The following is a 12456-nucleotide window of genomic DNA, read 5'->3' on the forward strand; positions in this document are numbered from 1 at the left end:
CATCAAGTTTTTTGCATGTCTGTAATCCGTTTTCTCTCAAGACATGGGCCTTCCTACACATATTCATGCCTTGCATGAGGAGAGGTGTGTGGTGCCAGAGGAGGCAGGATTCAGGGACAGGCCTTCTCATGACATGGGGAGCATGTTGGCCATGAGGGTGATTTGCCTGGAACATTTTTCAGCTCAGTTCGTCACTCAGTAAACATCCTGTCTAGTACCACACTCTTCATCAAAAGGGATGGCCTTCTCAGGCAAAGGGGACACAGGATGGTTGTAGCTGTTCTCCCTGCTGCCATAGCCAAGCTTTCAAAGCCTAGTAAAAGAAAGTATAGGAATACAGGTTTCTATTTCCTGCACCCTTCCCTAGGCCCTGACACAAGGCTGCCCTAGGTCCCCTTCTGTTGCACCCAACCTGACTTCCATCCAAGTGCCATTTGCAACACTTTTGCTTTTAGAGTATGGCCTCTTAGCACTTTGAGAACCAGTATCTTTTAAGTTAACCTAGATTTGTTATCCTCTGAAGGAAATGCACATTTTCTAATAGAAGACCTGAAGTTGTCATTGCCTGATGATGGTAGCTCAAGACATTTTTGCTGGGATATGTTTGCCAAGGAGGAGGAAAGAAATCATTCACTTAGGACCCATAAATCCCTCAACACGGCCACTTCCTCCTTTATTTCTGTTTGGGGCTACTTCCTGTAGGGCAAGTACAGATGGTCGGGCAATCCTAGTATCTTCTCTAAACTTCGTTTTCCTGCTCTGCCATATTCACAGAGTCCTCAAGAGGTTCCAGCGATAGAATGAACATACACAAAACACTTTGAACCCCCCTCCCCCACAAATTACTAGTCTTTCTTCCTTTCTTACTCTGTATACTCTCCCTAAGTGATGTCATCAACCCCATAGCTTCAGCCTTCAGCCAATGACTGTCAGAAGATGACTCCAAGTCGCCCAAACTCCACTGCATCCTGGACTTCTCTTAGATGTCCCAGGGGTACTGCATGTTCTAAATCTACAAACGGAACTTCAAAAGGAACATGTCACCTGTGCAGGGTTCTGTCAGCTGAAGCTTCTCAGAAAATCCTTCCTGACCGAGTAATCTACAGAGCCTTTCCTCCTTGGTTCATTAGGTCTGTAGTGTCCTAGAGAGTTTAGAGCAAGAATACCGGAGAGATGAGGACTGGTGTGGTGGACGAGACAAACTGGGACCAGCAGCAGAGATGGACCACGTCATCCCACTCATCAGTAAACATTTGGAACAAAAGGAGGCCTTTCTTAAGGTGAGAGCACATTGTCATCCACAGTGTGAGACATCAGCCTTGCTCCTTGGTCTCCATTCTCTCTGACTCTGTCACACACGCACAGGCATCATATGAGCTTTCCATCCCCCTGTTTTCCTCACTTCTTATCTAAAGGGAGGTATTTGTAGAGAAGATAAAAGAAGATACTGGCTGGTTAGCCTGAAAGGTTGAAAAGTTACACTTCAAATATTATTTCTCTCAGCACTTTCTAGATGACTAGGCAGTTATTATATACCATTAGTACAGGTGCCATGTTCGAATATCATGACATCCCGATGTTGTTAATTGAGAAAAATACATAGTTTCACCCAGTGATGTTTGGTTTATAAAAATATTTTTAATTGAAATATATAAGCCCAGGGGCACCTGGTCGTCTCAGTCAGTAGAGCATGCGACTCTCGCTTTTGGGGTTGTGAGTTTGAACCTCCACATTGAGCACAGAGATTACTTAAAAAAATTTAAAAAGAAAGAAATATATAAGCCCAGATTAAATCAGTATTAAAATAAATATTTTATAAATGGATGATGCAAAATTTAGGGCAAGAATTAAATAAATTTAGACACCTTATTTATCAATCTAACAATTATCAGTAACCAATGGATATAACACCACTTATTTATTCTGTTGCGTGAAGAGAGAAATACCTCAGTTTGTTTGTTTTGGTTTTTAATAGAGCCCTGGTTTCTCAGGGAGGAAGCACAGTCCTGCTCTGAGCAGGCTTTCAGCTGGTGTGTAAAGTCCTAGTAAGCCTCTTTCCTCTAGCCTTTGATCTTCTCTCTGCCAGAGTCATCTGTGTCAAAAATTATCTAAAGGCTCTGTTTACTCTCAAATTTCTTGCTTTCATGTTCTGCTTCCTTTCAGGTTTCTGAAAGTACAAAGAGAATTTTTATACTCTGACATGTTGCTACTGCTTTTCTATAATTCTATAATTAACTGACTTTCTTTTATTAGGGATTTTCTATACTTGACCACCTCTTTGAGTTTTACTTTTTTCTCTCTCCCTTTCTCTCTTTTTAAGATAGCTTCTCCCTGCACTCCTCCTATCTATCAGGCACTTGCACCTGCACTCAATCAGAACCCTTAGTAATCAGCTCTTACTAATAAGATTAAATAAAAAGTCTTCTATACCAGGCCTAAGAGATTTTAAAAGTCTTTTCTAGTATAAAACAAAGTTTAAAACAATAATTTAAGTGGAACATATTAAAGAATTTTAAAAGAGGCATAAAGATATTACTTCATAAAATTACATGTTTCTTTTGAAGCCTGAAAGAAAAAAATGTTTTCCATATGTGCCTAAAATCATAGGTGAGAAACTCCCTATTGCTGTGGGAATCAAATGCCCAATGGCAGACACTGAGTTCTCCATTTATGTGTATTAGTTGATCTATGTTGGATACTTTAGCTTTGGACCACCATCCAGCTGTTAAATTCATGGACTTCATGGTGGATAGACTCATCAACAGTCTTTTACCAGAGCTCCCAGAAACAATTGTTACTAATGCAAAATTTAAAATAATTTTTTACAGCATAATTTGTGGAATCAGTTGCTAAATGTAAAAAGGTGTAAAAATTTGACAGTTTTGTTTAGAGATAATATTGAAAACTGTAGATTAAAAATTAGTGGACTAGCATGTATCATAATCCCCCTTATCCATGGGGGATATGTTCCAAGACTCCCAGTGGATGCCTGAACTTATATATACTATGCTTTTTCCTATGTGTGTATACCTATGATAACGTTTAATTTATAAATTAGGCACAGTAAGAGTTGAACAACGATAACTGATAATAAATAGAACAACTGTAACAATATGCAATAATAAAAGTTATGCGAGTGTGGTCTTTCAAAATACCTCATTGGACTGTACTCATCCTTCTTGTGATGCTGTGAGATGATAAAATGCCTACAAGATGAGATGAAGTGAGGTGGATGACGTCGGCACTGTGAAGTAGCGATAGGCTACATCACATCAGGAGGAGGACCACCTGCTTCTGGACCACAGTTGACTGCGGGTAACTGACACTGCAGAGATGGAAACTGTGGATAAGGGGCCCTGCTGCATTACTTCTGCAACAGAAGAAAACCTCAAGAAATTCAGAAATTCTTTGGCCTTGAGAGAAACTAGGAATAATCTGTCAGTAGTCCTAGATTCTAGCCCTGACATGCTTCATGATTCCTGCCCACTTGGGGCCTGGGTCTCCTCCAAGGAGAACGTGACCTGTCCTCTGCCATGCACAGCTAGCACGAATTGTCAAGAGGGTGGTGTAATGGCTCTTAGTCCTGTGTGTAGATCCTTATTTCCCAGCAGTAGGATATTAGTGTCACTGAGGTGGACGTGGATTTTATGGACAAATAAGTTTTTTTTAATGTAATTTCCATTTGGATATGGAATGTATGGTTAATAGGTTTGTTTACCAAATTTGCTTTCTCAAGTCTACACTAATGTTAAAGTGACTTACCCCAGTGGTCATATAAGAGGCATTCTGGTGGCAGAGGAAAACCAGCCTGAGGCAGTAACTATGACATTATTAACGCTGAATCAACATATAGAGAGTCTAGGGATGGCTGATTTCTGATTTTGAGCTGGGATGGAAAGGGGAGAAGCCCAGGGAGTGATTCTTTCTTCCACAAAAGGGTGAGCCTCCTGCATTGGGATTGGAGTATCTGTGAACCAGAAGTGGCCTCCAGGGCTCTGCTTACCCAGAGCTCCAGAAACCTCACTACCAGCACCCCTTTTCCAGTGTCTTAGACCCCATGCACCTGCTGGGGTCCTCACACCTTTGTCTCTCTCAGGCCTGTACCCTGGCGCGGCGGAACGCTGAAGTGTTTCTCAAGTACATCCACAGGAACAACGTCAGCATGCCCAGTGCTGCCAGCCACACGCGGGGACCTGAGCAGCAAGTGAAAGGTCAGTGTGGGGGCTTCCAGCCATGAGCCACATCGGCAGCACTGACCGGAGGCTGTGTACCTGGTCTTTATGCAATCTCAGATTTCCTGATTCTTCTCCTTGGATAAGAAAAATGTTGATGTGTGGGGCGCCTGGGTGGCGCAGTCGGTTAAGCGTCCGACTTCAGCCAGGTCACGATCTCGCGGTCCGTGAGTTCGAGCCCCGCGTCAGGCTCTGGGCTGATGGCTCGGAGCCTGGAGCCTGTTTCCGATTCTGTGTCTCCCTCTCTCTCTGCCCCTCCCCCGTTCATGCTCTGTCTCTCTCTGTCCCAAAAATAAATAAAAAAAAAAAAAAAAAAAAAAAAAAGAAAAATGTTGATGTGAGATGGCATGGGCAGTGGTGATTCCTGGGCAATTTTTAAACACGCATCAGGATTTGGAATGGAAAAATGAAGATGTAATTTCCCCGGCACTTTTTCAGTTATCTTGATCTAGAGCAACACTTAATTTTATGAAGTAAAAGAAATGGTCTGTATCTACACCGTTTGTATAGTAGCCACTAGTCACATGGGCTACTGAGCCCTTGAAATGTGGCGAATGCAACTGAGGAACTAAATTTTTCCTTTTATTGAATATTAATTAACTTAAATGTAAATATCCAGATGTGGCTAACATATATTGAAGAGCACAAGACTAGGGTATCTTACAGCCCAGAAACAAGACACAGACTGAGAAGCATAAAACCAAATTCTAATCCTGGCATTATGACTTACCATGTAAGCTTTTATAATTTCAGTTTCTTATTTTATTTATTTATTTATTTATTTATTTATTTATTTATATTTTTAATTTTGAGAGAGAATGCGAGTGAGCTCGGGGCAGAGAGAGAGAGAGAGAGAGAGAGAGAATCCCAAAGTGGGGCTCAAGCTCACCCGATGCAGGGCTTGAGCTCACCAAACGTGAGACCATGACCTGAGCCGAAGTTGGATGCTTGACCGACTAAGCCACCCCAGAGCCCCGTTTTCATACTTTAAAATGGAAGGTGTCTGAATTCTGGTTCCTCAAAACGTGGTCCCCAGACCAGCAGCACTGGTATCACCTGGAGACATGTGAGAAGCACAGACTCTCAGGCCCTGCCTAGACCTGCTGAGTGAGAAGCTGCGTTTTGACAAGAGCTCTTCCACCCCAACCAAGCAGATGATTTGTGTGCACATAAAATTTAGATAACTACTGGTCTAGATAATCTTTAATATCTCTCTGAAGTCTATATATCTACAATTGTATGAACAAATCAGTAACCTTCAATAATTGCTAATCAGGTGACCACTTTCAGCTTAAATGATTATCATTGGTATCACTGATGCTGGGCCATGCAGAAATTGGCCTTCGAGTGAAGAATTTAACAAGTGTCATCTCATCTTGACACAGCAGAGGACTGCAAGTCTGGAGACCCAGGCTAGGGAGGGAGCTGAAACTGACCTGGAGTGAGGGGTGGGGACAGGCTGAGAGCTGAGAAGTGGGTGGCACTGATCTGCCATAGTAAGGGCCTCCCTCCCTGCTCAGAGAGCTTGAGAGGTGGGAAGATCAGAGGCCACTGGGAAGAATTACACTTAGGAATAAAATTTGCTGCAGAGAAGAAGGAAGCAGGGTTCCTTTTCCAGATATGCTCCCTGTTTGAGGTCAGGGGACCCGTGGGTGGCTGGCATTATGTCACTCTGTCCTTCGTGCACATTGCAGTGCTGGCAGCAGTCCGGGTGAGGCCAACTGCCTGCTGAGAGAGCACGTGCCTCCCCCTACATCTCACTGTACCAGGAGTGGCAGGCACCCAGAAAGACCAGAGTATGCTGCACCTTCATAAGGGTGAGGGAAGGTTGTTGTGTCCATAGGAAAGCTTTCCAGAAAGGGGAGAAATGAAATCTGAAACTCTAGGATTTTTGCCTGATCAGGGTTGATTCTCTTAACCACCGCAGAAGATTCTGCAGTGAGCAAAACAAGGATTAGGAGGCCAAAAGATTAAAATAAACACAGGTTCTTACTTGTCTTTGCCCAATTGAAGCTTCCACCTAAGCAGGGACCTACAATTTCTCCAATACCTATTTCCTTTCCACCTGCTGCCTGGACCCAAGGCCAGGACCACTTATTTTAAGTTTGTATTACAGGTGCAATTATTATGGCATAACAAGCAAAAATTCAGTGACATTCAACTGTAAGCATTTATTGTTCAAGTGACTGCATTGGCTGGGGACCAGCGGTCTTGGCTGGGCTTAGCAATGCGGCTTTGTTTCATGCTGCAAGTCTGGCTGGCTTGGTGCCTTCACTGCAGGTTGGGTTCTTGCCTGTTCCACATGTATTAATTCTGGGACCCCAGTTGAAGGAGAAATTACCCGGGAAAACTCCTTATAGTGGTGATGGCAAGGTCATGTGCACAAGCAGACTAAGTTCCTGCTTGTATAATATCTGTTAACAACACATTTGCCAGATCAGGTCACACGGCTGAGCCTTAAAGCAGGGCAATTTGTCTCTTTGTGGAGCAACTAAAAAGTTACATAATAAAGGCATACATATAGGGATTGGTGACTAATTGAGACCTATGAAAGTTCTCAGCCTTAAAGGAAGAGAGACAGATTTTTGTCCTTCCAGGAGGATGCACTAAAAGTTCGAAGTACAAGCACTGTGATTTGATTGTGCCCTTTTTTGTAAAGCTTCTGTAGTGGTAGTCTGTGCTTCTCAGCTCCTCTAACCCAGAGGACCAAGGTAGCTAAGGACTCAGGCTCTGAGGTCAAACGTTTCTATCTGAATGACCCTGGGCAAGTTACCTAGCCTCTCTGAACCTCCGTGTCTTCATCTCTAAATGGAGGTATTAGTGGTATGTGCATCACAGAGTATTATGAGAATATGTGCTTGCTACCTAGCAAGTGCTTAATAAATATTAATTTTTCATATCATTGTGTATTTTATTAGTATCTAACAGAATTAGCAGGAAGCAGGAGGCAGACACAATACAAACTAAATAGGAGTGCTTCAAGCATAGAGCACACTATTAAAACACATAGGAAATTTAGGCATGTAGCCAGCTGCTGCTGGAATGACAGGAGGAGAGAGGGACATGACATGGATGAACACCTGCCGTGGCCCATCATGGTGCCACATGCCTGGTGCATGTCCTCTCACCTGACATCGTTAGAGGTAACGAGAATAGCATTCACCTTTTCTCAGCATGGAAATTTTGACCTAGAGACGTGATTCCAGGTAGACATGATCCTAACACAGCTTCCCGACACCCATGATTTCAAGGCTGTGCTGTGTGTGCATAGCCGCTTGTACAGGGCAGAGAGTGTGGCTCAGGACATGGGTTATCTATGCAGTTATACTGTCCCTCATACTGTTGTTCCTCTCCCACCCTCTCCTAGCACTCCAGAGTGGCTGGGATTCTTATCAAGTCCCCTTGCTCTCCATAGGCTCCAGAGGCCAACTGAGTTAGCTGTTATTTTAAGATCTGACACCTCCCAAGGTCTCTTACCATCAAGCACGGGCTTTGGTATGAAGAGAATCAGGGTCACTTTTAAGTTACCCTGGGGGCATCCTCTTCCTCCCTTAACTGATGGAACTTCATCAGCAGACCTCACACCCCCGATCTTGCTCCCCTCTGGGAAGTTCTCTGTGGACCAAGCTTTTGGTTCCCCACATCTGGCGCCTGGATTAGTCCCATGGGGAGATTTGCAAGTCACAGTTATCTGGCCCCTGGGGTGTGCAGATTTGCTCAGGGCCCCCCAGAAGCAGCGTTCCTCTCTTCTGCCCCACAGCCATCTTGAGTGAGCTCTTACAGAGGGAGAATCGCGTCCTGCACTTCTGGACCTTGAAGAAGCGACGGTTAGACCAGTGCCAGCAATATGTGGTGTTTGAACGCAGTGCTAAGCAGGTATGTTGCCCTGGCTTTGCCTCAGTTCTGGGGACTGTGTGGACACCCAGATGACCACAGCATGGGACACAGAGGAGGGTCACAGCAGCAGGCATAGTAGAGATGGGAGGTGGTGCCGACACAAGGAAGGAGAACAGACTGTCACTTAGCAGTCCTTCAGCCTTTACCCGTACTCTGTACCAGGAGTTGGGAGAAGATGCTGGGGTCAGATTGCCTCTAAGAGCTCATGGATGATTCTGGGCCTGGCCTAGAAGACGAGGATGAGACATTCTCTTTACTGGTAGGATGCTCCAAGTCTAACGGGAGAGGGCTCAGTCCTAAAATCAGCTTCCAAGCTCCATACTGACCAAATGGTGCCAGCATTTCTTGGGTCCGTCACACTGTCCCAAACAGTGTAACAATGCATGTTTTCTAATTGACAGCTGACTTTTGGGGGACTGGGTGGGTTGTTTCCTCCCACAGGCGCTGGACTGGATCCAAGAAACAGGTGAATATTACCTCTCAACACATACCTCCCCCGGAGAGACCACAGAAGAGACTCAGGAACTGCTGAAAGAGTATGGGGAATTCAGGGTGCCCGCCAAGGTAGGAAGCAATCTGGAGCCCTCCCCACACACACCCAGCACTCCCCAGTCTGGCCAGTTCTACATTATGAAAGGGAGAACAGCCTCAGTGCACAGAAATGTTGACCACAGGGGCAAGGGGTGGGGCGGCGGGGAGCATGGGTAGGATGATCTCCATTGAAACCTGAATACCCAAAGAATTGCAGCTGCTGGATGGAGCATCTGTATGAGAGAAGTCAGCTCTTATACACTGTGCTCCCAAATACTCACCTCCATGCTACAGGTGTAGACTCTGCTGTGTTCTTTTAGACCAAATAAGGCGAAGGGGCACACTCATGTGAAATGCACACTGCACTGTGAACATCTGCACCTATCCACACGTTCTTGACGTTTGAATGGTTTGGGAAGTCTACCCGTATAGGCCAGTGACTGTGGATGGGTTCACAAAACAGGTGAGTTTCTTATTTCCTGAACCAACGGCTTCCATATGGCCTCAGACCTGCAAATGAGCCAGGCCGGGGTCTCTGGGGAGCAAAATGTGCACTGGCGCACACAACACACGCCGTCACACCCCCATTCACACTGAGGCAGGAAATGCTGTCGTAGGAGGAAATCTGTTTTCACAGCCAGGGTTTGGTCTGAGGACCCTTGGGTCTGAATGAAAATCTCCTGTCTCAGTTCCCTCTTTGTGGCATCCTCGCGCTTCACACTGGGCTCCCTGCCATCGAGGAGCCTGTCTTGGCACCACTTCCTCACATGGCAGGTGCTCTAACCAGGATGAGAGCTGCTTTTGTGGGGGTCACAGTGGGGGGAACGTATTGATGCCCACCCCACCCCCCCCCCCCCGCCTGCCCCAAAGATCCCTGCTAAGGCACATTTCCTCTAGTTTCCTGTCACAAAATTAGGCCCTTAGCCTCTTTCTGAAACTGATACTTTACGAGTGGGTATTCACTTTATGAATTCTACACTATGAACTTCTGATAGTGGCAAACTTTCCCCTGCAACCCTGTGAGCTGCGGGGCCTTTTCATCCAATGTGAAAAGCTGTCAGTTCAGATAAGAGACTCATTTCAGTACCAACCAGAGCAAACAGCACTAGGAAGGTGACAGATGTCCAGAACTCTTTTCAAATCCAAATGAAAATAGCTTTTGAATGACCTATACTTTGTGTCTATCTGCCCCCCTCCAAATAATGAACCATTAACAAGCAGAATGGTATCAGATCCACTGGTGTTCCAACCCCATCAGATGGATTGTGGTAGATACCCAGAACTTGTTAGGATCGGAATCTGTTCATAACCTAAAAGGAAATGTAGAGAATTGTCTAGTCAACTTAACTTCCTCTTCCTTAAAATCTTCTTGCTGTCTTTCTCCTCTTTTCCATTCATATTCGTAACCACCCTAACTGGATTCCATGCTTTCAGCCTCTCCTTCCTTCCCATCCATCCTGCTCATCATTGAGGTTCATCTTGAAAACACTGGGTGGGTCCTGTTTCCACCCAGTCCAAGAACTTCAGTGATTCGCCAGTGTCTTCAGATTAACAACCTCCACAATAGCACCACCTCACCTCCCCAGTTTTATCTTCATTATTCTTTCGTGCAAATTTTATGCTCCAGCTGAATGGATGTATTTTCTTACCCTCTGAGAGATACATCATATGCTTTCTTGCCTCTGTACCTTTTCCATACTGTTTTTCTGCCTAGAATATGATTTTCTTCCTTCTGGTTTGTACTTTTAAAAAAAAAAAAGCCTGCCTTTCCACTGGAGTGCCTCCTTCTCTGTGATCATGCAGACATGCCGGGATGTGATCTGGCCCATCCCTGCATTCCGGCCACTGTTGTCTGTATAACCCTTAAGGGACCTGCCATGAACCATCCTGTTCTCCAGTAATCTGTGTGAAGTGTCATCTCATGTCTGAGCCAGCAAGATCCCAAAGGATAAGAACCACACTTTGTTTACTTGCCTGACTGAATCATGCATCAAAGGGAGGCTGCAAATATTTGTGAACATAGGGGAAAAAAGAAGTTTGGGTAGATTCAATGACTCCCTACACCAAATCTATATTTAATGTGATTCTATTACTTTGGCTCTCTCTGTTCTCTCTCCCTCCTAACTTAACTCCTTCCATAATGGGGTTTCATTTTCCCATCTATCATGTTCTAAGTCTCAAGAATATTTATTATTGGGATATCTACAGGGTAACGAATCCGGCTGAAGAGCTTCTGATTAAAGGCAACAGTTGCCTCCTGTTCCTCTCCAGCTGCACTTCCCAGAGGCAAGCCTCCTTTAACTAGCTACCTTTGATTTTAATCTTTATAACCAGTAAAGTGAATTGGAAACGGAAACCAAATTGACCTCAACACAGAGAGAAAATAGGGTGGCCCTCACAACTAAACAGGGCAATAGAGCATATTGAATATATTGAATTATTATTCTCTGCTCCAAAGAAACAGATCAAATAGAATAAACACTAAATATAAAAATATACTTTCTATATAGCAAGCCACAAGTGTAAAGAGAAAAATAAGATAAAGAGAACCGGGTGGGGATAAGAGGATAACAAAATTTTTCTTATTATGGTAGGCTGTAGAAAATCCAGTTCGAAGAATACACGAGATATTTTCCTATTGTGGGTTTCCAAATTTATAAGGAGTCAAAACACATGATGATAGGAAAGCTTAATCATTTTGGCAGCTGGAAGAAATCTATTTCTTCTAATAGCAAAAATTTTTTTGAAGATTCTTTGGTTTTTCATTTTTTACAATTCAGTGGATTTTCTATATTCACAAGGTCATACAACCATTGCCACTATCTAGCTCCAGAACATTTTCATTACCCTCAAAAGAAACCCTGTACCCATTAGCAGTGACTCCCCATTCCTTCCTCTCCTCAGCCCCTGGAGCCACTATTCTATTTTCTGTCTTTATGAATTTGCCTATTCTGGAAATTTCATATAAACAGAATCCGGGAATCCTGTAATACGTGGCCTTTTGTGTCTGGCTTTTTTCATGTATAATGTTTTCAAGGTTCATTCATGTTGTGGCATGCATCATTACTTCATCGCTTTGTCTGACTGAATAATACTCCATTATAGAGATATGCCACACTTTTTATCCATTCATCAGTTGATGGACAGTTGATGATGGACAACTGATGGACAGTTGATGGGTTGTTTTCTGTTTGAGGCCACTGTGAATAATGAATATTTGTATACAAGCCTTTGTGTAAACATCTCTTTTCAGTTCTCTTAGGTATATACCTAGGAGTGGAATGGCCGAGGCCTATAGTGACTGTATGTTTAACTTTTTGAGGAGCTGCCCAACTGTGGCTGTGCCATTTTACATCCCCACCAGTGGTGTATAAGAGTTCTGACTTCTCCACATCCCCTCCAACACTTGTTATCATTCGTCTTTTTAATATAGCCATTCTGGAGGGCATGGGGATTTTATTTACATCTCCCAAAGAGAACTGATGTTGAGAAGACACTTCTTTAAACTGGTAATTTTATCTCCAAAAGTGAAAGAAGCTATGAGATAAGTCAGACTTAATTCTTAACAGAAGAGAATTAAATGATAACAAAAGTGCCTTGTGCCTTAGCTGAACTAAATTAGCTAATTGAGAAATGAAGGCTGTGTGTAAAGGGGACACTGGGCTTGTTTGCAGGTGCTTTACACTGAGAAAAGTAGGATCTGAACAGTTCAGATAAAAGATGGGCCTGATTTTGTTTCTGAGACTCGTAAGAGGATATAGTTTACATGCAATAGACATTTTTGAAAGTTTTAGTT

The 12456-nt window shown here is 43.8% G+C and overlaps 1 protein-coding gene across 7 annotated transcripts in view; it reads left to right on the top strand.

Annotated features, from left to right (window-relative positions):
• KALRN (kalirin RhoGEF kinase) overlaps positions 1-12456 on the top strand; it is a 598446-nt gene that overhangs the window by 332239 nt on the left and 253751 nt on the right. For all 7 annotated transcript variants that reach the window (XM_042954425.1, XM_042954412.1, XM_042954414.1 and 4 more), the window contains 4 exons: positions 1131-1280; positions 4097-4211; positions 7993-8108; positions 8571-8693. In XM_042954425.1, the coding sequence (XP_042810359.1) occupies positions 1131-1280; positions 4097-4211; positions 7993-8108; positions 8571-8693 (504 nt within the window). The remainder of the gene's footprint in view (positions 1-1130; positions 1281-4096; positions 4212-7992; positions 8109-8570; positions 8694-12456) is intronic.

This window comes from Panthera leo, chromosome C2 (genome assembly GCF_018350215.1).
Source record: "Panthera leo isolate Ple1 chromosome C2, P.leo_Ple1_pat1.1, whole genome shotgun sequence".
Taxonomy (NCBI): Eukaryota; Metazoa; Chordata; class Mammalia; order Carnivora; family Felidae; genus Panthera; species Panthera leo.